We start from the raw sequence: 27,420 nt of genomic DNA, 5'->3' as shown, positions 1-27,420 counted from the left end.
TGATCATTGCCTTCCATCTCTGTTTTTATGTGTTTTACAAGATGGAGGTTTCCAAGTTTGTTTTCTTGCCTTTACCACATGATCTGGTGGAGCTCCACAGCAGTATTGCATTGACACTGGTTAGCCAGGAAGGATTTTGAGCCCTTGGCCTTAAAATTTGGCATGCAAGAAGTAAAAATGTCATTTTAGGGGTGGCAGAAAACAGAGTAATTTTTTCTGTTTAAAAGAAAATTGACTCTGTACCTGATTCATTTTCAAAGAGTTCTGTGATAGCTTCCAGCCTGATCAGTATGAATATGGAAAGCAATATGAATATTCCAACAGACAAGAAGAAACTAATTAATGATCCCCCCAACTATTACTGCTGAAGTGTATTTACACATTTACTGCATGTTCAGGACTTGAAGCCGAGCTGTGAGCCTGAACTTGCTATGGGCACCTACACTGTGTCCATATAGCCAGGGCTGAACACAGCAGTAAAGACGAAAATAAGCTTGACAGAATGAAGCAAAAATATTTTAATACATTAGCAGAGACCCAAATAAATGGATATTGGCTGCAGCAGGGAGGATCCTACCCTCAGCACCCATCTTTTAAGGTCCCCTGCCAAGCCTGGTTCAGGGCTAGGTGGTGGGAATATGGGAGCTTAGGGCATGCTGTGGCTCTCCTAAGAAAGAATGTCCTGGCATGGGTTTTGATTGATGAAACTCAAGTGGCTGCAGAGGGCAATAATGGGGACGAGGCCTTCTTTTTCTGAGATGTAGTTTTAAAATAGATGTGGTCACCCCAAAGCTTTTGAGTGAGAAAGGAAGGGTAGTCAGAGAGTGAAAAATGACAGGGGAGGTGGAACTTAAGGCTGTCTTAAAGCTCATCAGCATAAATCACTTGGGAAGGGAAATCATTTGCACTTAAAATCACCAGTAAACTGTAATTTCTTTTTAGGGGTTTATCTTGCAGATCTCTCGTTTGTTTGAACACCCCTGCCCTCTGCAGCGCTGCCTCCATCAGCACTCAATGTGAAAGGTTCTGGCTAACACTCATCTCACAGCAGATGGCAGCATACATCACAAATTCACCTACGTTCTCCGCTCAGCAGAATAAATAAATGAATAAACGTTTATTTAAACTTTCAGCAACCTCCCCTTTTACTGACATCAGACTGGGATGATATCACAGCCTGCAGGCCTCGGGTGAAAGACAGCTGCTACAAAATCTATTTAGGTACCAAGGCCCAGTGCTAAGCACATACAGCTGTGTGTAGACATCTGTCAGACAAATTATATTTTAATAAACCCTTAAGGTTGGTGGGAAAATGGAAATGTAGGCTGGACACAGGGAAAGATGGTGGTCTGTTTACAGTTTTTTTTCTTGGTCTCAGCCTCCTGGTTCTCCCAGTGGGAGGCTGGAGACAGGATCTCCATCTCTGCCCTTCTATAGCGCTGCAGGTTTCTGACCCTGGAGCACCTTCACTGATTAGTTAGAAAAAAAGTATACTTATATATATATATACTTATATATACTTATATGTGTGTGTGTGTGTGTGTGTGTGTGTGTGTGTATACATATATGTGTGCATATGTTTGTGACACAAAGAAGTGTATATTGTTTACCTTATTTTTGGCTTTGTTTTGTTCTGGTTCTGGAAGGCAGCTGAGGCACAAGGGGGCTGTGGAGAAACCTATGTAGCCATCATGCAGCATTAAACACACAGCAACGTTATGAACATTTCTCAACGATGTATAACTAGTCACGACTTCACTGCATGATGCAGCACCATGAGAATCACACAGAATCACACAGAATCACGTATCTGAAATGTCAGATCACACAACAGCAGCAGAACTATGTGAAGAATGGGCTGTGATGCTGCAAGTACCATCAGCCATCTTTTAAGAGCAGGTTTTGCTGCCTGCTGCTGCACAGTAATGCAGTTTTCCCTCCAAGCCATGACCTAACTACTGGGCTGGGTTTAGCTGCGTGTCTCCTGTCACATCTGTGTTCCAATCATATGAATAATAAAACACCCCAAGTTGGAAGGAACTTTCAGGGATTGTTAAGTCCAGCTCTGGGCTGCATACAGGACCACCCAAAATCAGATCCTATTCTGAGATCTCTGTCCAGACACACCTTGAACTCCAGCAGCTCTGCGCCCGTGCCCACAGGCCCTGTGCATCCCGTCCATCGCGCAGTGCACCCTGGTGCAGCCCCTTTCCCTGAGCCCCAAGCTTGCCCGCTCCCCGTGGCAACAGCTCCATGCCCGTTCCCTCAGGTTCCATCATCAGTTATCAGAGAGAGCAGACCAGCACCTGCCCCTCTCTGTCTTCGCTCTGTGTGAGCCAACAAAGTGTACTCCAAGGAAGTATCTTTATTCAACTTGAATAATTTTGGTAGCAACAGGATTGTTCATTTTTAAAATGTTCTCTTAGACAGGAAAAAATAATGAGTAGTGTGTTTAAGAGCGTTTAACTGCCTGTCCAGAAGGATAGTGGTCTTCTGTAGGTCCTCCCAGCTCTGTGTAGGTGTTTGGGATCTTCCAGGTGAGTGTGGGCAGCACCAGCACCATTTGGTGAGCAGACAAATCTGGTCCCATGTGCCAATAGTGGAGAACTTCTCCATGCTCTCATGAGAGAGCTGGGGAGCTGGAGGGCCCAAATGCAAAAGCAATCACCATCAGGGTAATTTCCCCAACTTACAGCACAGGGTTTTTGCTTTAGGAGACCCTCCCATTGTGGCCTGCACTTCCCAGAGTCCAAACCAGAGGCCCTTGGCACAGACAGATTGAGCAGTTTCTCTTCCAAAAAGGAAACCAGAGCCCTTTTGGGTAGGCAAGAATGGCTGGAGACAGCTGGACTGGTAGCAGCAGATCCTAGAAGGGCTGAGGTCAGGTAAGACCCAGCAACCAACATCTTTGGGCAGAGAACCACCACCACTCCTCCTGCAACCTCCACAGCACCCAGTCCATACGCCAGAAGAGGGAGTGCAAAGTCTACTCACAAAGCTGAGCACAGATCTCTGTAAGATCTCAGCGCTCCCTAGGTTCCAACATGCTTAATTTACAGAGGAAAAGAAATGAAGGTATCCAGTAATTATTCCTTTATTTCAACTGATGAAAAAATTCTGTCTACATGTGTTTTTTTTGTTTGTTTTTTTTTTCCCAATGACACTCTTCATGATGGAAATGAAACAAGAATTTTATTACACACGTGCTAACAAATAAAGGTAAAAGCGTACTACAAAGGTCAACTGAAATACTTGTTATTGTTAGTCATTTGATTGAGGTGGCTCATCACTGCACCAGACAGCACAGGATGCTTTCAGACAGGCAGGTAAACATCCATCTGTACAGAGAAAGATTATGGGTGACATATATATGTGCAGTCAGTAGAACACGTACAAAAGCAAACTAAGCAGCTGAAAGGAAAACCCATAAAATAAAAATCCATTAAAAGTATAAGGCATCAGAAGAATTGTAATGTGGCCAAGTACCTTGTTTAGCCAACATCAGTCAGGCAGTTGCCTTACTTGCTTCTATCAGAGGAGAGCACCGTGGCACTCCAGACACTGAGAATGGAAACACCCACACCTCCCACATTCCCATTTGGTGATGCTGGGACACCGCATCACAACAGTTGAATTTCTACCTCTTGGAGTCTGGCCACAAAGCTCATTTAAAGCTGGAGAGGCTCACCTTCACAGAATCATAGAATCACAGAATGGCTCAGGTTGGAGGGGACCTCAAAGCCCACCCAGTGCCACCCCCAGCCATGGGCAGGGCTGCCCCCACCAGCTCAGGCTGCCCAGGGCCCCATCCCACCTGGCCTTGAGTGCCTGCAGGGATGGGGCACCACAGCTTCTATGGGCAGCTGTGCCAGGGCCTCACCGCCCTCAGGAGAAAGGATTTTCCCCCCATTCCAGCCCTCATCAGAGGTTGTCTTTTAGGGAGCATTTTTGCTGAGAATATTTCAGCAGGGTCTCTGCTTCGCACAATTTCCAGGCCTGTTTTTCCCAAGAGCCAAAAGTGGAAGATCTCTGATACTAATGTATACACAAGAATTTACTAATTTTGTCTTGTAGTGATCATTTTGTTACAGTTAAAATAGCCATGTTTAATTATGGAATGTGAAGAAAACCTCTGAAAGTTTCTGACCAGCACGCTGGCACCTCTAACATGGGCAGGGAACTATCTAATCTAGTGTTGTATAAAAGAACACTTAGGAATGGCAAACAAAGCATTTACTAAATAACAGTTATTCAGAAAAGATCTCAGCGCAATCATCGTGGATTATAGAGACAAGAAATGAGTTAAACTATTGGCAGAACCTTTTGTGACAACTAATGTAATTTCACTAAAGATAAGTGTTTCAGAAGGGTAAGAGGGCTGAGCCAAGAGTACAGTCCAGGCTGGACTTTGCGGAGAACAAGGGGAAACCCCAAGGCAGAAATGCTCATGTTAGGGCACGTGGACGGTGCTCCCAGCTCCTGAGGCCTCCCTCTGACTCATGTAGTACCTCTCTGTTTCCTCTTTTGCAGGTGGCCTCCTTAATGCAAACAAATCTGTGTTACGTGAATGTGGCCAGGTTTGCTGCCTAATGAGTATCTCTGGCAGCTGGTTTGTTGTTCAGAAACCAGGCCGTTTCATACAGAGGCTTCAGGTTTCCCACATTTCTAAAGTTCTCTTTTGTTATTAAGGGGATGAATAAAGCTGTTATAAACCTCTCCAAACAAAATCCAGCCAGCCCAAGACTATGATCTAGGAGCAGCACATGTAGAATGAGGCAATGAGGGATTCCAGCAACACTTAACTTGTCATTTATATATAGTTAAATCTTGCTATCCCTTCCATCAGCAGTGGATGTTTCCATCACAGTGCCTTTGGCTGCAAAATGCTGAGGCTATGGGGCTGGGAGCACAACCATATCAGGGTGCAACACTGCGTGGCTCTAGGAAAATGCAAGTTATCACATAGGAAAGCTCCAGGAAAGCAATAGACCCTGATCTCCCCAAAAGCCTCCTATGGTGCTATAGCCAAGTTGGCTTGATGGGCATGCTATACGGAAATAGCTGCCTGCTGGGTTACTGATGGAGTGGCCAAATATCACCAGAGGCAGCAGAGAATACAGGATGGTCTGGTGCTTCACCCTTCTGAAGAGATACATGGGGGCATGATCTGATGGTTTGCTTTGGATGTGGGTGTTGGAGGTTTGCATAGAGGGCGGACAGCCCCTCTCTAGCACCTGGTGTACATGCACAAAACTTTTCTCACCTAGGTAAAAAACCTCTCTGACCTCTCAGCACTGGCTGACAATTCCAGAGCACGCACTTGTGGCTATTTTTGTCTGTTTTGCAGTCAGTATCCATGTAAAACTGCATGTGAGAATCTATTTCACTAGCACAGATGCATCCCCTTCCTTGAGAAGGGGTAAAAGCCCTTGGGACATCTTTGATTCTCTCACTGAAGCTTATACCAGAGCAGCATTCATTTGCACTGACACCAGCCCTTTCCGTTCCTTGCCCTTTCCAAACACCAGCACCCAGCTGGCTGAAACTGAGCCCAGCAAACTGCGTGTTTCCTTTTTCTCTATCAATTCTTAATTGTGGCCCCTTCATCATTAGTTCCCACAGGACCATCAATAGCATATTTGTCTGACACAGGCAGCTTCACTGCTATAAATTCTCCACAGCCCATTGAATAGAGACTTTTTAATTAGGTTTTAGAAATTTTCCATTAGCAGAGAGACACTGAGAATTCAGGTCTTACTTCTGAAAAGCAAACTATGATAGAGGTGGCAGCGGCTTGATTTACAGAAATATTAATATTTTCTATTTATGGGCATGAATTAAGAGATGATTTGCTAGTAGATAGAAACATGTTTGTCACTTGTGCTACAAATGAGAATGTACGAAATACACTCTCAGGAATTCACTGCCTTCTAGTGGAATGCTGAAGCCCAGTTCTAGGGTACCAGTAACAAAAGATCCTTCTTCTCCATCACCTTCTGTCACCTTCAGCCTTACACACACATAGTGAAAGCTGTTTGCAGCATAACACTTATGCCAGAGCCTCATTTGAAGGGCTCCCAGGGCACCTTGAAAGCATCACCCTCAGCGGCCCCACATGATGACTGTACCAGCCCAATATCAGACAGGCTTTCTGATTTCCCAGCTCAGCTCTGGACCAAACTTTGCCTTGGTCCTCAAAGAGAAGTTTGCATGAGATGATGGAGAGACACATATTGACCTCTCCCTACAAAGGAGTTTCCTTGGATCCCACCCAGAACAAGACACTGATTTACAGTGCACTCTGGATCAGTTAATATAATTTTTTTTTGCCACTAAATCAATTAATTCTGATCACATTTGTAAACGGAGCCTGGAACCTCAGTATCTCCCAAACTTTAAATTTTTGTCATGTTGCCTTTTGATTCCCCCTCTGTATAGAAAGACACCCATTCCTGAGCTAGTTTATGCTATAAATATGTCCTGAAATGGGTAAATTACATTACAATATGTTTCTGATTTTGCCACTGTACCACCACACCACAGCAGGTATTTTTGCTCACAGCTGGCCCACGCTGTTTCCTGCTGTTCCAAACAGCTGACCTTAACACATCAACATATGGAGCTGGTGATCAGCGTTGGTGTCTCCCTGTTCCTGGTGAGAGGTGCTGAATGGATCCTGCCCCTCGTGACTTCATCAGCCAGCTTCCCTCCTTCCCTCCTCACTGAGGGAGGAAACCATCACTGGCGAGCCATCCCTTCCTTCATCAACAGTGTCTTTCTTCCAGTGATCACAACTGACATGAAGGACTGAGTTTGCTTTGAGTTCAGGTGACTTTCTGAAGTTCCAGAATCGCCATTCATCATGCCATTTTCCATTCTGCAAAGTGGGACATTTTTAACAGATTTAGAATTTAAACCAAGCTCCATTATCTTGATTTTGAGATTTGTGCTTTCAGAATGCGATTAAACTCCAAAACTTAGGAAAGCTTGAAAAGATTTTCCTAAAAATATAACAAAAAAGCAAAAGAAGTAATCATAAAATCATAGTTTTGGCCAGACCAAGTCAGGCCATGTCGATCTTTATTCCTGATCTGATGCCAGGCCTGGCCAGTCACAGGTGCTTACAGGAAAGCTTTAAGAGGGAGTACAGACCAATCTTTCCTGTAGGTCGCAGAAATTTAGAGCCTTCTGAAGACAGAATTTATACCTTGAATATCATAAATAGCACTGCCAGTGGCCCTCTGTGCTGGGTGGTACCATCTGTCTTACAGTCCTTGCCTATCCCTGGCCTTCTGCTTCTGGAGAAATGAATTCTAGACCAGTCACACATTATATTCTTCTCATTTGCAGCTGCAGTCTCACTGCAGCCTCACATTTACTGACTTTCTCATGTTTGTATTGTGAGGAGCAGTGAGCAACATGAGCCAAAGGCCAGCCACCATCCTTTCCTAAATAGCAGCAAGAGTTGATGCCAAAGAAAGAGTTAAAGAGCAAGTCAGATGGGCAGTGACGCTTCCCCAGATTCTTCCAACATCCAATGATTTCCAGCTTAGGCTTTTATTGAGATAGACTTACAACCCAGAACAAATTTTCTTCTACAGATTTTGATCACTCTCCAGATTCATGTGAAGTTTTAGCAAATGCAGGATCCTGCAGGAAGGAATTCCACAGCTTGGCTTCATCCTGCCCATGCGTCCATCTTCCTTCCCTCACTTTGAATGTGCTTCTTAGATGGTCAGACTTCAGTATTAGGTGAGACAATGAAGCAGTGGTATATTCCTCTGCCTTTTGTGACTTTATAGACCTTGCAGTCTGGATAGACCCAACCTACATGGTCATTCCCGGTGTGGATGCTGTCCTACCCTACCAGCTTTCCTTCATCGTCATGACTGGACCTGTTAGAGACTGGAGACTGAGAAAAAGGGCATGAGAAAAGCAGATGTACTGTGGGTTTATAAGATGGTACAACAGTGTTCTCCATTCCATATCCTCCATTCCATTTCATAACCACTGCTAATTGCCATTTGCTTTCCTCAGTTGCTAAGTACTGAGCTGCTGTTTTCACAGATCTGCCTCCCCTGCCCTATATGCCAGCATCACACACTGTACTCTCTCATAACCAGGTGATAAGAACCAGATCAGGGCTATCATTTTGTCTGAAGGGTTAGGGTTGCTCCTTTCCCAGATGAGCAGTGCTTCATGTTTATGGGCAGTATCAACTGCAGTCTTACCCTGCAGTCATTCATTTCTGCAAAATTCATCTGTGCATCTTCCTCGTATCTTCACCACCACTGTGTTGCTAACAAATTTTACCCTCTCCCACTGTTTCGAAGCAGTTTATAAGTTTATTATTATGCAAAGGTCCCAGCATGGCTCCTTCTGGCCTTTCCCTTCAATGAAAACTGCTCACTCTGTTACCTTCTTCTTATTACTCTGTTACCTTCTTCTTATCCAGGCAAACACTTCTCCTTCTGGTCTGTGACAACTTAGTTTCTGAGCTGCTACTCTCTTCTAAATCTGTGTCCATAGTTGACTGCTTCCAAGCCTGGGTCTTTTCTCAACATCTCTTCAAATTGCACTTTCTCCTTTTAATGTGGGGCAACCAGAACCTCACAAAGCCATACAGGCATGGGCTCAGCGGGAACTGCAGAGGTGTCGGAATCACTTTTGCCATTTCATCCTCAGTCCCTTTTCCAATAGCAACTAAAACTTGATTTGCCTTCTTGACACTTTGAATATTCAGTTGGTGTAAGCAAAGCAGTGCAGAGCTCTGTCTGAGTGACAAGGGCTAATTTACAGCCCATCTTTGTGTTTACATATAATTAAGTTATTTTCCTCCATGCACTTTCCAGTGCACTTACTTATTCTGTCTTTCACTTGACATTTATCACTCTTGTAAGATATCTCCATAACTCCACGGTTACCTGCACTTTTTGGAAAAATATGACAAATAATTCTGAATCATCTGCATATTCATCACTTCATTATTCACCAACATTTTCTTATCATTTCTGAGCCTGTTGAACAACAAAAATCCTCTTCTCCCCTTTGTGATAACTAACCTTTGTCTTCTATTGCAGAAGAAGTTATTTGTTTATCTCTCTCTGATTTTACCTCCATGCATTCATTTTTATTTTTTATCTTTTATGTTTTCTTTATTTGGCTTTGGGGGGGGGGGGGGGGTTTTTTTTTCTTATAGTAGCTCCCTTTACTTTCCTGCTTAACTCTTCTGGGTCTATGTACATGCATGAGGACATTTCTTCTTTTTCTTTTTCATTTTTTTTTCTCTTTTTCTTTCTCCTTTTTCTTTTTTCTTTTTTCTCTAATTTAGTCATAGGATCATAAAATATCCTGAGTTGGAAGGGACCCATAAAGATCATTGAGTCCAATCTCGGGATCCACACAGGACCACCCAAAATTCAAACCCTATGGCTGAGCACTTTGGATGTTGAAATTCAGGCTTTTAGACCTGACTGAGCTCTGAGTTACATATCTGATAAACTTCACGTAATTACCTTTCTCATTTTACCTTAGGCATGGATGCTGACAACAAAAATGTGATGAAATCCCTTGTCTAGCACTGCTTCTGCTTTGTATAAAGTTCATATTCTTTTTAAAAAGTCCCCTGGAAGAGTTCATGCACACCAAGTTAAAGCTGGTTTGGACACCCCCGCTAATATATCTGGTATAGTTATATTTATCTAAGAGATAAGGCTGAATGGCTCTCAGTGCTTACTTTGAACCATTCGTTCCCAGAGTTAAGATGTAAGGTTTTCTCTGTTTATTTTTTGAACCCACAGTGTTATTCGGTTGATAGGCAAATAACAACCCGAACTGAGAGCTTTTGTGTGCTCAGTCAGCTTATTAAAATACATGGGAGGCTGATGGTTCCACTGGCACCAGAAATGCAAGAGTTTTCTCACAGTGTATGCTTCAAAACAACTCAGAGAACTGTCAGAGACCCTGTTGTATCTCATCCTTACTGCTTGCTTTTCCATGATTCCTCTTCTAGAGGGGAAGGCTTCTCCTTCTTTCTATAGTTCTTCCCCCAGACCTGTGCAGCTCTGGCTCTGGTCCTCTGAGGATGATGTCTTGGTAATGTAGGGAAACGTGAGGTGTGGTGGGACTCAGCCTTCAGAAGGAACGTTCATCCAGACTGAGGTGAACACAAGGGTCACGGAGTTCCTCTGTTTCCAATTGCTCCTGACCCAGTGTCTGCCCATACTTTTCTTAGTGACAAGCACCTACCTCTGCAACAGAGGCAGATTTCCCTGTGGGGTGTCTTGCTAAGTAAGCTGTGCAAACGGAAAGCTGCAAAGCCTCTAGGTATACTTCAGGAGCTTACATTTATAAATATGTGTTATGTTAGACATAATACATATGCACACTTTCAAGCACTGTGGTCTCATGTACTATCATTCTCCACGGTTTGGTTGAGCTGTATTTTTCCAGAAGTATTTCTTAGCTTGTCTGTGAGGCCTAGTTTTGCTGTTTTGATCCAAAAACAGGGCCCTCCCTAAAAGGGAAAAGGAAAACCCATCTCCAGCTCATACACAGGGCACAGGGATCTCTGATCTGCAGCACCCTTGTAGAGCAAGGCAAACAGTCTGACAGTTAAGGAGGAGAGTATTGCTCATTCCTGCAGTTCTCATAAATGTTCTCTTAAAACTCAGCATTGCAGTGAATGACATGAGATGAGCTTTGCCTAGGTGGTGTATATGTACTGTCTTTACTTATGGGTCTTCCTTTTTACTGGGCATCCCTTGCAGAGATTGAGGAAGCTGAATTGATAAAGACTCCTACAAAATCCAAATATACAAACTGGAGACATTCATTGTTTCTCTATGCCTGAGCACCTAGCTCCATTGTGATTCCCAGGATACCAGAGAGTGGTGGTGAGAAAGGCCAGGAGGCTGGAAGGAGGCAAAGAGCCCTTCCAGTCCCTCTGGTGCTCAGTGCAGAGTGACCCAAAGGTCTGGGTGGATACTGGCCTCAGGGAAAGAAACACATTTGTGGAAAAACCCGTGATAGTGTCCAAGGCTTCGCTCTATAAACATATCAGAGATCTTAAAGTGATCCGCTGGCAAAAAGCGAGGGGCTCATTTCTTTCAGTGTGTTTGCTTTAAGATGCCAATCATGTGCTCTTTCCGTAGCAAGAATTCTGTGGTATATTTGCCATTGTGTGTGTGGTAGGATTGGGCCCAGGAGCTGACAGCCAGCAGATAAGGGCTTAACTAATGTTCTGTAAGAGGCAGGAGGGACTGATTTTATCATGGTGGCCTGATTTATGCCTATGGCCAATAATCAGCTGTGAGCTGCTGCTGTAGCATGAAGGCTGCACAGCTCCCGTGTGAAGCACAAGATTTCATCCAGGCTCAGTGCCTTCTGAAGGAAGCTGGTGGAAAACTGATCTGGGCTTCCTCAGGACAAGCATCACCTTTGGCCTTTTGGAGTGCTGTCAGCATTCCATACAAGGAGAAAAATGGATTTTTGAATTTTAGATCTGGTGTTTTCCCTCACTGATGAAAGTAAAAGGTGAGGGCTGGCACACAGTCCTCCTCCACCTCCAGCTTGGTATCATGTGCAGTGAAGGATGCACACAGTGTCTGATTTCTGAATCATGGCTTTCAGTGAGAGAACATAAATGAAGTCTTTAAGAAGTTCTACAGCAGGATTTGAGTCTCTCCTTTATAAGAAAGAAACTGAGGCCGTGGAGAATGTTCAGAGAAGGGCAGTGAAGCTGTGAGGGATCTGGAGCACAAGTCTGATGGAGAGCAGCTGAGGGAACTGGACTTCAGTCTGGAGAAAGAGAGGCTCAAGGGTGACCTCATTGTGCTCTGCAACCACCTGAAAGGAGGCTGCGGTGAGGTGGGGTTGTGGATGCCCCGTCCTTGGAGGTGTTCAAGACCAGGTTGGACGGGGCCCTGGGCAACCTGATCTAGTAAAGGTGTATGTTTGGTGGCCCTGCCAGGCAGGGGGGTTGGAATTACGTGATCCTTGAGGTCCCTTCCAACCCGGGTCATTCTGTGATTCTGTGATTCTTCTCCCAGGTAACAGCAGTAGGACAAGAGGGAATGGCCTCAAGTTGAATTACAATTAAAATATTCAGGCAATAAATTCAGTTATTTAAAGAAGCTCAATTTCCATGGGGCAGACACTCTTGCATAGGATAACTACTCTGCAGTATCAGCTGGAAGGTAGGGGACCAGCCCCTGGACAAGCACCATCCCCAGTTGTTTAGGCTGAGATGATGACACAAAAACTCTCCTTTTCTCACCCAAGTGTCCCAGAGCTTGAAGGTGTTACAACTCCAGCTGCCCTGCCACATAAGCTGAAGAGTAAATGCAACTCAGACTGAACTTAAGGACAAGGAATATTGGTGGCATATCAAACGCACTTGGAAAGGAAATGCATGTATATGTTTTGCAGTAGAAGCAACCATTTGAAGCTGCTAAGTGATCCAAAGCACTCATGGCTATGATGTCAGCTAGGAATGCCAGAGGCATGCAGTAATGTCCAATTAATAGATTAGGGGATCACGTAATAGATACGTGTTCTAGGGGTACATAATAAACATGCAATGAAAAGTTCACGCGAGCCTAGAAATTTATCTCAGGGATATCAAACTATACACGTTAACATTTCCTAATTAAACAACAACAAAAAAAACCACCAGCCTCTGGGTGAAGCTTTGCAGGGAACAATGTTATCGGATCTCTCCAGGTAAACATGAGGACCATATAAAACAGGCTGCTTGAGGCAAAGCAGCACCTCTCCTCCGCTTCCCTTCCCAGCCAGAGGCCAGAGGGCTCCCAGAGCAATGGATGTGAAGGGGATCTGCTTGCTCTTTGGCATCCTTGCTGTAGTCCTCATCAGCTCAACAGAAGGAAAACCACCATGTAAGTACATTTACCTCCTGTTGCTTTTGCATCAGCCTGATCCTACTGATTATAATGGCAGCAAGAGCATGCCTCCAGATCACACGCCAGACAGGGACTGTATTGCTCTGGCACTATTCCCAAATCTGGAGTCTATTTAATTTTGTTTTCAGAGAAAGCTAGAGCAAAACAACAACAAAAACTGCAGGTGAACTCCTATTGGTGGAATAACCAGAAACCTGACCCAAAAATGGAAGAACAAAATGCTCAGGAGTACAGTATAACAGGACTGGGACTGGAGTAGTAGTTAGGTTTGTCTAAAGAGTCTCCTGACATCCATTTCATGTTACTTTTCTGCATTAATGTGGTTTCAGATAAATCTATCTGCCTCATCCACAGAAGACAAGTCATCTAAGTAACTCAGGAAGTGGAAAGCCAGTAGCTCAATGGCACGTGCAAAGGGACATCTCCAGAATGTCTTGGTTGTAGTTGACTATGTAGTAGCAAAATATTAGAAGCTGCCACTCAGAGAGTGATGACGCACTGGAACAGGCTGCCCAAGGAGGCTGTGGATGCCCCATCCCTGGAGGCATTCAAGGCCAGGCTGGATGTGGCTCTGGGCAGCCTGGTCTGGTGGGTGGTGACCCTGCATGTAGCAGCAGGGTTGAAACTGGATGCTGGTTGTGGTCCTTTGCAACTCAGGCCATTCTGTGATTCTATGAAAAGTGCAGCTGCAATTATTTGTATGCCACTGTGTTCTTACAGTGACCTGAAAGATAACGCTAAGGTTTGGTATCTTTACACTTACATCCACAGGACCCTTAACTCATTCTTTCCTCAAATGAGATGAGCGAATCATCAGATATTTAGCACCTCAACACCTGAAGTTACCATTTTTGGCATTTGATGTGATCTGTTTGAATTTCACTATCCCACTGTGCTGGGCTGGGCTGGATGCATGTGGGACCATGCAGTACTGGGTGAAGTACAGATCTTACTGAAGTTGATAAGGGAGTTTCACCTTAGCCATTAGAGAGGGGCCCAGCATTTCACTTGCCATCTATTTGCCATGAACAGATCTTAAAACAAACATTTTAAGCTCTGATCTTAACAAGCAAAAGAAAACATGCACTTATAAGATGGCCAGAGTCCAGGGAAAGCTTACAGTTTCAAGAGAACACTTATTAAATGCACCTCTGTTAACAAGTATGCAAACTAACACCCAGTAACTTTGGATTTCTGTCCTCAACAGCAAAATGCCAGTGCAAAATAGCTGCCAGGGAGCGGAGGAACTGCGGCCCCCCAGGAATCTCAGCAGCAGAATGCAGGAAAGCTGGGTGCTGCTTCAATGCATCCGTACCTGGTGTCCCCTGGTGCTTCACTCCTAAACCAAAGAAAGGTAACACCTCCACCAGAAACACTAACTTGCCTGGTGCTTGCTTATACAGAAACATGTGCAACCAGGGAGTGGCTCTGCTCTTACTCTTAGGCCAAAGAAGTGAGTGCAAACCTCTCTTAGAAGACGTTTGGTAGAAAAATGCAAAGTCAAATATTGATTGCCTGTCAGGCTTGGAATGCGTCCTCTTTGCACAAGACATTTCTTTTTCCTTCAGAATCCTTGTTATCAGATAGCTCAAGCTGACTGTATAAAAACATTTCACTGCCAATTGTGGGCTTGTCTGTCTCTGGAGCATACAGTGGATGCTCATGGATGGATGCTCATGGATGCTCGGCACTTACCTAAAATGAGCTTTCTATGTGGCTGACAAGAACATTAATGCCACTTTAGCAACATGTGTTAAAGAGATCAGAAAGTCCTCAGCAGATGAATCATTTAAGAACACGGACATCCTGTAACTTAGATGTTTTTCTTCTTTTCCTTTTATAAGATTATTTCCATGCTTGCCACTTTCTTCATTTTCTGCTTGATTCCCAGTATAATGCCAATGGGTGGTTCTTTTTTTGTTTGTTTGTTTTCTCTCCTGTTTTTGCTTCCAGTGTTCATTTAATGACATCTCCAAATTATGTCAGGGCAGACCATTTTTCTCCATTAAATTCTTCCTTCTGAAGACCCATTGAAAAATCAGAACTCCTTCTATCTTTTATCCTTATGTTCCCATAGAAGGTCAGAGATACTCACCCAAATCCTTCAGTAACTGAGTGCATTTCATGTAACTGTTGAATGCAAAGTGCCAACTGCATGACTCCTTCTTAGGAGAACTGCAGTGCAATTTTAGCCATTGTACCACCAGCTCTGGACACGTGAGATAAGAGGAAGTGAGGGTACAAAGGCAGTGTTAACAAATAAACTAACTTGGTGTGAATCAAGATTGTTCAACAGGGCTTAGAACTGCTGGGATTTTATTTTGGCTTTGAACACTGCTTGCTTTTCTTTAAAATCTTGAAAAAGAAATGGCTGTATCTCACAACAGCACTTTCATAGAGTTGCTTCTTTGAGCAGTAATCTTCTAGGATAGGAATACCTAATTATTCAGTCTGGGTGGTGAGAGGGGCTTAATGTAGATTCCCCACAACTACAGTTCCTATCCGCTGGTTGCATTCCCACAGAAGTTCCATCCTTGCATGTAATTTTAATTTGCTGGATGAGCTGTGATTCCTCCTAAGTGACTTAGTTTCCCTCCACAACTGAAGCTGGCATGGATGCGAATGGATCTTCCTCTCATCACAGCAGGGCTGCTGTAGTGTTGGCCTCTTGCACTGAGCCAGACACTTGGCTGCAGTCTGTGGTATCATCATGGAAGACAAAGAATCATTGAATATTCTCAGTTGAAGAGAAACCACAAAGATCACTGAGTCCAACTCCTGGCTCCACACAGGACCACTCAAATTCAAATCCTGTGTCTGAGAGTGTTGTCCAAACACTCCTTGAACTCTGGCAGCTTGGGGCTGTGACCATTCTGCATTTGGCCCTCTGCTCCACTGCTGGATCTGCAAAAGGCAAAACTGGATTGCTGCCTTCCGGGCACTTCTAGGGATGAACTTTGGCCCATCTAATCCCAAGGGTGCAGCAGAAGTTCCTCATCTTTTGGTATGCAGCTTTGCATAGTAGGCATAGTAAGAGTTTGAGTGATCTTGCTGCCTGAAATCAGTGTGGAAAAGGTCACCACTGCTGTTGTGCTTGCTCATAGACCCCACTTATCTTTTATTTGTAATTTTTTTTCCACCATGTACATTGGGCATAATGTAATACAGCCTCTATCCTTCCTTCTTTCTCCCTTTACACAGTTAAGAAAGTGTGCCCTGCTGATCCTCGTATCCGAGTGAACTGTGGCTACCCTGGAATCACAGCTAAGGAGTGCCTAAGCAGGAGATGCTGCTTCCGGGCACATCCTGCTGGTGTCCCCTGGTGCTTCTACCACCGCACGGTCGAAGAAGGTAAAATCCAAATGAGATATCTCTCCTGCATCCCCACAGCCACCCCATAGTTCCAGAACAGGACAGGATCTTCTTTGATTCTCAGTGTGGGTTCAGAGCCTCCTCACCCAAAGGCATCAGTGGGTGATAAACCCTGAAAGACCAGCTTCTTTCACGGGAGGGGAGGATGGTGCTGATGTGTCCCAGGACCAGGGACCTGAGGGCAATTGGGGCTCAAGTGTGAGTGCAAGCCCTTGGCTAGCAAGAGGATAGAGGTGTGGCTGCCAAGTCTTTATCACAAGAGGTAAAGGCTTCTTTTTAGAAACATAGAATGAATATGATAGAAATTTCTGATCCCTTCCTCCTGTGTTACAGTACAACTAGTGCAGCCCTGTCTGTTTCCAAGCCATCCCACAGTCTATTTTGCCCCTGGAATTATCATTTGGTTTTAATCATCTGAATCATAGCTAGGAAACACATGTAAAGATGGGTGGGACACTAGTTGCTAAAGTCTGTCTGTTGTATGCACGCGCTCTTTTTAATATACTGCATCTAGGCAAATACTTCCTTGCATCTTATCAAATTTGAGGAGAAAAACATCTATCTTAACCTACTTCTCCTCTTTCCCCCCTTCCCCCAGGTTGTTAAAGTAGAAACTTCCTGAAGAACCTGCTCAACTGGGAAATAACAGCCAGATGTCCCAGCTCCAACTTCTTGTTTGTAGTAACAATGATTTCCAGGTGATTTTTTCTTCTTTCTGAAGAAAATATAACCACAACTTCTCCTCTCTCAGTAGGGTAGTATGTACCGGTTTTCAACGTAATAAAAGAACCAAGATACAATCCATGAGTCCTCTGCTACCTTTATTTTAAAGCTGCATATTTCTGCTTCCCAGGAAGTCAGACATCTCAGTGATGTCCACTGCTTACATTTCACACCTGTGAGCAGCTATATGTACGTGCTACCTGACACATGCACCCCTCTCTTTTTAGCATGGACAATACTCAGAACTTCCCTTCACACCGCTACAACAGTAGGACTGGGTTGCTTTTTCCCCTCAGGACATAAGTAAAGTTCCATTTGCCAATGTGTTCCACAGAAAAGAATCATGGTATCAGTAAGGCTGGAAAAGAGCACTAAGTTTACTTAGTTGGCTGTTCAAGTTCTGGCAAAGCTCCCATTCAGGAACAGGGGCCACAATTTGATGTTTCACTTATATGTTTTCCTAATATTTTCTGTCTGTAGAAGAGATCAAGGACAGGCACAAAACTACAATGCCAAGCAGCCAGCAATGCAATTGCACAACACTGCATAAAAAGTTATCAGATACTCTTGAAGAAGTCTGCAAGGCACCAAAAAAAAGGCAGAAGACAGAAAAGAAATGAGGCTATGAAATAAAAAAAGAAAGATGCATTTAGTACTAATGTGACTAATGCTACCCTTGGCGGCAGTTTCTGCCACAAATGGAGCTTGCAATATACATTTCCCAACCAAGACCTTTATTACGGTTCTCTTCAGATCAGATCTCGGTGCTGAACTGTCAGCATGACAACTGCTCACTGTCAACCTGGGCACTTGCTTTCCTCCATGCTAAAAAGGGGGGCATTCTTACTGTAGCAGATTTCCTGCCTTCCACTGTTTCTGAATCTGAACTATGAAGGAGAGTTTAAACTAATAGCTACAAGAAAATAATGCAGCATTAACTGTTGTTTTCAAGTGCTCTCTGTTTTATGAATCCATTTGGAATATAGAGTGGAAGGTAATTGTGTGTGAGGTACATTAACTTTTGCACAGTTGCTAATGAGAAGCTTATGGTTGGCTTACTTCATAGCATTAATTATAATGTAAGACACTAAAAGTAATTTAAGTTGCCCCTCTGGCTACAAAGGAGTCCTGTTGTTCTTTTCTGGTCTTTGGAGATTTGGCATGGGGAGCCATCTAATTTTGGGGGCTGTAAATCCTTCAGTCCAGCATTTTTTCATACCATAAAATGTGACCTCAATTACAATTAGAAAACTGTCTTGCCTTTAGAACGAAAAATGCAATCCTATTGCATCCTATGGGCTGTTTATCCTTTAAGCATCATGGTTTGCGTTGTCTAGGACTGGATTCATGACCAGCTTGTGAAAGCTGTGGCTGCTGTCCTTGACCCGGGGTGAAGAGAGGAATAAATCTATACATTCCAGATTACTGAGCAGAAAGAAGAAAGGGGATCACAGAATGATTAAAGTTTGACAAAACCTCTGAGACCATCAAGTCCAACCATGAGCCCATCTCTCCACATCCACTAACCATGTCCCTCAGTGCCACATCTACACATGATCATTCACTGCTGCCTGTAATGCAAGAGCATGGGGAAACAGTGCTGAAACATGCAGGTAGGGTGATGAACAGGTGATTCAAACAGGAATTAAATGTGTCTGTGGAAGTTTAATCCATCAAAGACAAGAAAATACAGAGAAACTCCCAGAGACTCAGGTAGTCCTTGACTTGTCAGGCAAGCACACCTTGATGCATTGCCCTGTTCTTACACTCTTAACTGTGCAGTGCTGTTGCCACTGTCAGATACTTGGCAACACAGATCTTTGCCCTGAGCCAACACAACTGCATTTCTGTTTTGAGGAATTTTCACTGTTTGTATCCATAAACTAAATGCACTGGGACTTATGTGAAGCTACCAGGATAAACATCCAAACCAGGCAGTTTGCTGCCCTTCCTGACTGCCAGAACCTCATGCAATCAGTGAGAACATACCTCCACCAACACAGCTGCCACATATATACATGGGACAAAAGCAACTGTCTGAAAATAATAACACTTTATTTGATTTTTATTTTTATTTTTTTTTCCTTACATTATCATAAATGCTCTCTATTCTCAGAAAACAAAGCCCTAGTTTGGAAAATAATGCACATACAAATCTCTTACAGGTATTAAGTATACAGAAATATACAAAGATTTCTCTATTGTTGTCATGTATCATCAGAATGTCCCACATCCCACATTTTTACTCAGGTTCACCGTACCAGTAAGCGTAAACTACAAAGGTAACAAGCAACCTGAAAAAGACATGGTTGATATAATTACATACATGTATATATATATCTACAACAGTGCAAATATATCACAGCGTGCGGGCAGCAATAGTCTCTAGAGAAGCATAGTAAAACTGATTCATAGTAATGCAAATGCATTACAGAAACAACAGTGACATTCGATATACAGCATATGCACACTTCAGCACGCTGATTTAAAATGATGCTTGCATTGACTCTTGCTTTAAAAACAAAAGAACAAATGTTAAATAATTCAATTACAGATTCAAGGGCAGTATCTCACAATAAGGTCAACTGACTCAGATCAAGTAATTAACAGATCTGTACCAATACAGGTAAGGGTTTGGTTACACTGTGGGACTTGTCTTCTTGTTAGATATATCATGTGATCTTCTTCCTTTAATTTCATTACTGTAACTGAGGAGCATTTGTTCCATGTTCTTTTTCAGAACTGCTCAACAACTTTGAGAAAAGTGAAGTAAAGGAGTCTGCATAATAACACTAAACGGGTTACTAAAATAATTTAAACTAGGGTCCAAAAAAAGACATCACAGATGTCAATGTCTATGTTAAAGATTCCATGTCACCTTATCATCTGTAGAAAAAGACCCATTTTAGATTTTTCTTTTCTTCTTGAAAGAGAGAAGCACGCTCTCAGATCCGGACTGTTTGGTATTCTGTAGCTCAAAGAAGTCTAAAATGTCTATGCTCCTTCTCCAACTACCTCGCGCTATTCCTAAGAAGCTCACTGTAACCATCCATGTGGGCAACAACCGTTTTCTAGCAAGGACACAAGCAGTTGATTCATGTGGCCTGAGCTGTATAGAAGCCCCCAGAAGGAAAATAGATCAACAAAATCTTAGTGAACACAGAAGGCATAAACAAAGTCCAGAATGCAGGCTGGCAGGCTGAGCTATGGGAATTCATTTTGCAAAAGGATCCATATTTTGCTTGGTCATCCTTTATGTTTCTTGCAATGAGTCTCAATAGAACTCTGAATCTCTGTGAGGAAGCTCCTACAGCTGACAAACATCAAGTTATGGTTTATCGGAAGATTTCAAAATAATAAAAAGAACTTAAAGGAAGCTCATAACCAGGAGAGAAAACCTTTTTTTTTACATGGGTAGTAGTCCAAGGGGGAATGGTTTTAAACTAAAAGAGATTTAGATGTCAGGGGGAAATTCCTTACTCAGAGGGCAGTGAGGCGCTGGCACAGCTGCCCATAGAAGCTGTGGTGCCCCATCCCTGCAGGCGCTCAAGGCCAGGTTGGATGGGGCCCTGGGCAGCCTGAGCTGGTGGGGGGCAGCCCTGCCCATGGCTGGGGTTGGGGCGGGTGGGCTTTGAGCTCCCTTCCAACCCAAACCATTCTGTGATTCTAAGAACAGGACAGTAGGAACCGATCTCTGAAAACAGTGCTGCCCCTGTCCAATAGCAAAGCCCATGATTAATGTCAGTGACACCCAGCACTTCTGCACTCACTGGTGCTGTGTGGCACAATCATTAAGACCTGTGTCACGAGCTCAGCAATGATCAGCCTGTCATAGACTGTTACAAAGGACATGACAGAGTGTCATTTTCTGCCTACTCCTTGTTCCCAACAGTTTTTCAAAATGCCTTTGTGATTGTTGTATCTGATTAATGGATTTCCATACAGGACTAAAAGAAGGCAATTCCTGAGCAACCACACCCTTTCAGGGTGTTCTGGTAGGAACACAGATACACACAATAAGATCATTTGGTCTCAAATGAAAAAAGAACAACCTTTGGGACAGCATCTCTGCATCTACCACTGAGATGCCCTCTGCAGAAATCCAGACCAATTACCCACCAAGTCACCCTGCAATGGAGGGAGTCTGAAATCAGCTAGTGCTAAAACCAACCCTGAACTTCTTCAACATTCTTGCTTATGGCAGGGATTTTGCTGTCCTGAGTCAATATTCAAGGTAAGAACAATGTGGAAGAAGGGGCAGAGGCTGCAGAAAGAAGTACTGATGTCATTTGTACCCTTCTCACATGCATTCTTTAAGGATCTCTGGGAACATTTCTGCCGCACCTTAGGTCCCTCCCTCTGTCCTTTTTGTACTGGTACTAAATATCAGTGTCACGGGGTAGGAGACAAAAGAAGACAATTGCATTTCAATACAAGCTAATGCTAAAAAATAATTAAGAACCTATCCTTCTTAGTTTGGAAAGAAGAAATAAACACCGGCATTTTTAGTAAGCAGAGCACTCCTGGATTGGCATTTCTGGTGCAGAAAGAGAAGAATAGAAACATTGTTTTTTCCTTATCAAAATGATGCAGATAATAAAAGCTTTTACGCAAACTCAAACTCAAAGTAAATATACTGGAAAACATACGCTCCTCTGTGTGCTCTATTTTCACTCTCCTTTGCCCCAGATATTTTCTGGTTCAAAAAGATTAATTCAAGATGACTGTAATCACCAGCAACTAACCTAAAGCAAATGGACTTTTCAATACAGACTTTGAGTCTCTTCACACAGCCAACATCTCAGTTTTCCTGTGCAATACAGCCTCCAACCAGCAAAGCACTTAAGCCTGGGCTTTATTTTAGAGACATCAGTCATTGCCTTGATTCATGAAACAATACAGATGTGAGGAGTTATTAACATACTTAATTACTTTTTTTGGGAAAAAGCCTTCCCATTAGAGTAGAAAGCATTCACAGATAGGACATTCTTCTTCAAGAATCACTGTAGTGGTACTACAGGTCAGGGTGCATTATCACACTTTGTTTTAAAAGTAAATGCTTAACGTTACATTAATTTCCTTTGCTAGCACAGACACTGGCACAAAAGACTATACTGAAATGGCTGCCTCCTGATACATCCAGTTTTTGGACTCAAGTGCTCATTATTTCACACTTACATAATTGTCTCTCTCTTTAATGTGCATATATGTTCCTCTCCTTCAATGATAAAAGAGATATTTGGGTTCCATTGGAATTCAGCACCAGTTATTTCTTCCATTACTCCCTTTGATTCATTAAGATGACGCCTTCTCATTTTCTTATGTGAGTAGAAAATGTTTTCCAAATCTTTTATTTTATTGTAAGTAAAAAATAATTATTCCTAAAAACTTTCAGATTAGACGCACATTTCAGCAGGAAAAAAAAAAAAAAAAAAAAGAAACTTGAAGCATAAAGTCATAACTCATGCACATAATAACCAAAATAACAGAAGAATAAATAAATAAAAATGAAACAAGGAAGCCAACAGAACGCTAAAGACAGCACAACAGCAACCACAGGTTTAGTCTGCAAGAGGCCATTTAAAAACCTTTGTGCCTCATGCAATTTTTAAATGGACTGCAATGGGTCTGAACAGCATTGATTTCAACAAGTTTATGGCTATTTGGACATGGTTATAAAAACAGACTTTTTGAAGTGTTTAGTTTTTTGCTGGCCTCATCTTTTTTTTCAGCACGAAGCCTCCAGAGGTTGGCAAAGTGCTCGCTCAGTTCACTAACACAGGAATGCATTTTATCCTGGCCTGCTAGAGCTTATTACTGCAAAACAGGAGAAAGGCCAAATAGAATCTGTGTTAAAAGACTTCACAGCTTAAGAACATACAATCGGGATGCACTTCAAATACTTCTGTCCCACGATAACATCAAAGGATATCATTAGTTAATTTTAGCACCAAGGCAGGAAAGAATGATTATCTCATCTGTGGGTAATGTTGGCTTCAAGAGAATTCATTTATTTCTTTATTCGGATACTACAGCCTGACAGTGTTCCTCAGAATAGTAACTTTCAGCTATATTCTGCCAGCAGATGGCTGGGAAAGAGCACATCTAATAAAAGGAGTGACAAAAATATTCTGGAGTGCCTATTTTTTTTTTTTTAGGAACACCCACAGAGGACCAGATTTTTGGCTACCATAATACAATACATCGTTACAGTACAGAAGGATATACTGCAGACTAAAGAGCTAAAATAAAGTCTACAAACAGAGAAACAAGCACACACGGACAAGACACGTGTTCAAGGTGCCCATATTACTAAATTAGGTTAGATAGAAGACAGCGTTGCCCTCATCCAAGTGTTTAAATGTCAGTTTTATCTGCAAGGTTATTTCACTGGGCAAACTGCAGGTGATCTTCAGTGTGCTGTTTGATAACTGGTAAACACAAAACTTAAACCTTGAACTGAGTTAATGGTGTGGATATCTCTAATTCATACTCAGGTAGCCCACAGCTGGACCACCAGTGTGCAACAGTCATTTGGCAAACCCTGGGTTTTCTATCTGTTTGCAAACAGTAACTGCCTGAAATACTTACAAATATTCTGACAGTCTTAAGATAATCAAAGCAGGTTGTACCAAGGAATTTCAGCTTGTGACTTATTTAATATGTGTTCACAGTTTTGAATATTATTTAGAGCAGCTAAAGTTCTTAATTTCTCACAGATAACAGCCAGGTAGACACATACCTCCTTGTTAGCATGCCTGGAAATGCTGTGGAGCTGTATAAAAGCTCTAGTGGCTCCAGGGATACTTTATTAAAAATGAAATAAAACAGCAAAAAAAAAAAAACCATGCAGAGATTGTACAAGGAATTTTTTTTTCTTCTGTAGTAAAGATTAACCTTGCTTTCACAGGCTAACCTTACTTCTAGGGAAAGTTCAGCTACCATTCCTAAAATGTGTGAAAAGACTCCAGTCTTCTGGAACACTGGCTTAATTCAAGTATGCTGATTTTAATAAGTATACATGGTCTGTGTCTGCATCAGTAAATTAAAGGTAGTCTGGGCATGGGTAAGGAAAACCAGTAAACTGTCTTCACTGAAAACTGAATGGCAGAGTTGTAGCCCAGCACAACCCAAGCTTTTTTGGAGAGCATTTGAAGTTAGCATAGGGTAGAGACTGTTCCTAGCAGTCCCAGTTGTTTGAGGATTAACAAGATAGCAGATTGTTCAAACTGCCTGAAGGCCGGAAATCAGGTTCTGGCATTATTTTGTTAACTAGTAAAGATGTAGCCGTGGAGTCCTCAGACATAGTCTGTGAACTATAACTGATGATGAGCAGGTGCACAAGGTGTCTCTTCATCTACTCTACTGTTATGAATTACTGAGCTGCTGAGTGGTTTGCCGTCACTGAGCTGCTTCCAGTCTACAATACTTCAGCACCCTGATAGGAATAATACGCTTACAGAATGCGTAGGTCTGGCTCAGATATCTGCGACACTTAGGTAAATGGACAATAACTGCAGAAGGTATTGGTATTCACAAAGAATTTCACCAGGGTGTCCAACATGGGCACGAGTTCCACGCTATCATTTTGGGTTGCCAATCCATACCCATGAAAATCAGTAACAAAATTCATAATGACTTAGAGTCAGAATTCCCCAACAAGTTTACAAAGGTGAGATACACAAAACAAATGCATGCCTCTTGCAATAGTTTCATTGGTGTTTAGAGACTTTGCTGTTAATTTTCATTTCACTTACGTAGACTTTCAGATGTGAACAAAACTGCTTGGCCTACAGTGTTAGAAGGCCCTTTGCATTATCTGAGGAGACTCCTACAAGTCATTTTTAACCGGTATTTCAAACATTGACATACAAGGCAGTCACAAGTGGTTTAACACAATACTCCAGGCTCTGAACTACAGATAGATTTTGGACTCCATCAGATGATTTCTTCAGGGATAGATTCTGTTTTCATAATTTAAGAAAAACTGAGCCTTGGAGTGCTCTGATCTTTTCATTCACAGGAGGTAGATCAAACAGATAAGGAGCAGTATCAGTATTTTCAAGATAACAAACCTTTAGGATTTAAAAGACACTGCAAAAGAACATATTTTCAATCATTCAGCAGTAGCTTGAACATCTGTGCTATCTATTGTTGCTTCCAAATATGGATCACAGACTTAGCACAGACTCAGAATCTGCCCTGTCCTATCATGACAATTTTCAGGTATGAGACCAGCTCGACAAGTAAAGCACCAGAATTCTACATTTAAACAGAAACAAAAATAATGACTTGAATCATTTTAGACTTTTTTTTTCTGCTTTTAAAAAGTACCCATATCAAAAAGATGTATTTTCCTTATTAATTATTACAGTTACAGACTTTTGGCCAGTAGGGGTAATGCCATGGAAAATAACTGCAAAATAATACATAGAAAACTACAAATTTTAAACTCTTGAATTTAAAAAGATGAAATAATCCTATTTTCTTTGCATTTCTCATTTTGCATCTCATTATCTTGTCACCTACAGATGACATTATACTATTCAGGCTACCAGGACTTGAATTACCTTATCGCGTAATTGGTTTTCATAAGGAAATTTCCTGCAACCAGTTTGTGGTTTTGTTTTTTTTTTTTTTATTACAGTTACACTGTCTCAGTATTGATATTCTGTGTTGTAAAATTCCCTTCTATTTCTTCTTCCTAGTTAAAGCTAGAAAGTGTAATGAAAACATGACCCAACCCAACTGGACTGATTGACGTAACGCTATATGTCCTCTATCCCAGTGTGGTTCTCTATGGGCTAGGTCATAACAGCATCTAGCTGGGCACTGGAGACAGGCCTGCCACAGTGAGACAATGTCAACTGCCCTCTACTGTATGTCTAAAGATCTTGCTACTGCATCATTTTGGTTGTTTTTCCTCTACCTCTCTGCTCGGATTTTGTATCTGAGAACAAAATAGGCAATTAGACGCAGAGAGAAGAAGAAAATTCCCAGAACAATGAAGTCCAGGTAAAGTTTGGCATTTTCTACATCCAGTTCTCTCAGAATGGCCTCTGATTTTTGAAAATGGCAAGTATCATCTTTGTCACAATGCAGATCTTCTCGATCCAGTCCATAGATGGAGAGAATAACTCCTTCGAACCCGTACCTGGAAAGAAGAGTGGATCATAATTTAAAATGTTGATTATCTTTTTTGTGGTAATCTCACTGAAATACACTCTCTAGAAGACCTTGCATAGAAACACTGAGAAGTTCATTACTGTCTTGATGTATGTCCCAAGTTAAATTCTATCCTTATTACAATAAAACAAAGGACATGACACTCATATTTTACATGGTGCAATTTCTCAAAAAGGAAAATGTTAAAATACAAAGCAGGTGAACTTCAGCTCATTTTAAAAGTGATATAATTAATTCCATTTTTAATCCAAGCAATGGGGATACAACTATAGTTTGAAGTCAGAAATACGTTAAAACGATTATCAATCGAGATCATTTCTTCTCTTCCATGTACAGCAGTTTCACTAATACTGCACAGTTCCCATGTCTCCCCCGAAACTGGGTGCACTTAAGACCTTACTCTATAAGCAGATATGTTATCACAGTTCCCATGCACTTGATAGCTTCAGGAGACCCTATGCAGGCTGGACAATAGCTTAAGGCCTCATCTTGAATTCTAGCCTAACTAATTCAGGGGGTACAGTCTCTTTACCACTGATGGGTCTTTGTTTAAGACCTCACTAGACGAATGAAAGGATATTCAGTTTGATTTTTCTTAGCAATACTGCAGTTTGGGCAGGGTGGGGAGAAGGGAGTAAGCAAAGTAGGTACCACCTAGGAACCTATTTCCTCATACCAAAGGGGCCCTACAAATACAGAAGCCACATACAAAATAACAGTCCAAAGGTTTTTATTAAGATGCACTTCAGCTCCTTCTGCAGCATCCACTTCCTAATCATTTCATCTGATTTCAAAGAAAAGCTTTTCATAATCATCATGGGAATTCACCATTTCATTTTAGCCATAAATATTTAGGCATCCAGTCCAAACTAGCCTGCTGTGTCAGCCTCCAGAGGTTTCCTGATGGCAATCATCACACCATAAGATAACTGTCTCAAGCAGAGCGTGACTGACATAGATAGGGCGCAACCTGCCTACGCCTATCAGCTCTTGAGCTAAGAATTCAGATTAGTGATGACAAGAATCCTATGCCTCTTTGCTACTGCAAAATTTAAAGAAAACAATACTTTGTCCAACAAGGCTACCTAGAGTACAGCAGTGATTTATACACCATTTTCCTCTGAAACGTGATGCTGACAACAATTTCTCAACAATTTTAGGTAAACCAGCTCTATTATTTCACAAAGTCCAGGGACATTTGGATGCTGTGCAATCC

At 42.3% G+C, this 27,420-nt stretch overlaps 2 protein-coding genes across 3 annotated transcripts in view; one reads left to right on the top strand and one right to left on the bottom strand.

The window, feature by feature from the left end:
• Positions 1-12,593: 12,593 nt before the first annotated feature.
• LOC107324058 (trefoil factor 2-like) lies at positions 12,594-17,098 on the top strand. The gene is made up of 4 exons (XM_015883744.2): positions 12,594-12,899; positions 14,131-14,277; positions 16,125-16,274; positions 16,894-17,098. The coding sequence occupies exons 1-4, from the start codon at positions 12,821-12,823 to the stop codon at positions 16,899-16,901; spliced, it is 384 nt and encodes a 127-aa protein (XP_015739230.1). The 5' UTR covers positions 12,594-12,820; the 3' UTR covers positions 16,902-17,098.
• Positions 17,099-19,779: 2,681 nt separating this feature from the next.
• ABCG1 (ATP binding cassette subfamily G member 1) overlaps positions 19,780-27,420 on the bottom strand; it is a 55,711-nt gene continuing 48,070 nt past the window's right edge. For both annotated transcript variants that reach the window (XM_015883181.2, XM_015883187.2), the window contains one exon: positions 19,780-26,172. In XM_015883181.2, coding sequence (XP_015738667.1) covers positions 25,944-26,172 — 229 coding nt within the window. In that variant the 3' untranslated portion in view covers positions 19,780-25,943. The remainder of the gene's footprint in view (positions 26,173-27,420) is intronic.

This window comes from Coturnix japonica, chromosome 1, assembly GCF_001577835.2.
Source record: "Coturnix japonica isolate 7356 chromosome 1, Coturnix japonica 2.1, whole genome shotgun sequence".
NCBI classification, from domain to species: Eukaryota; Metazoa; Chordata; class Aves; order Galliformes; family Phasianidae; genus Coturnix; species Coturnix japonica.
Note: the sequence above shows the minus strand (reverse complement) of the source record. Positions and strands in the feature narration are given on the sequence as shown.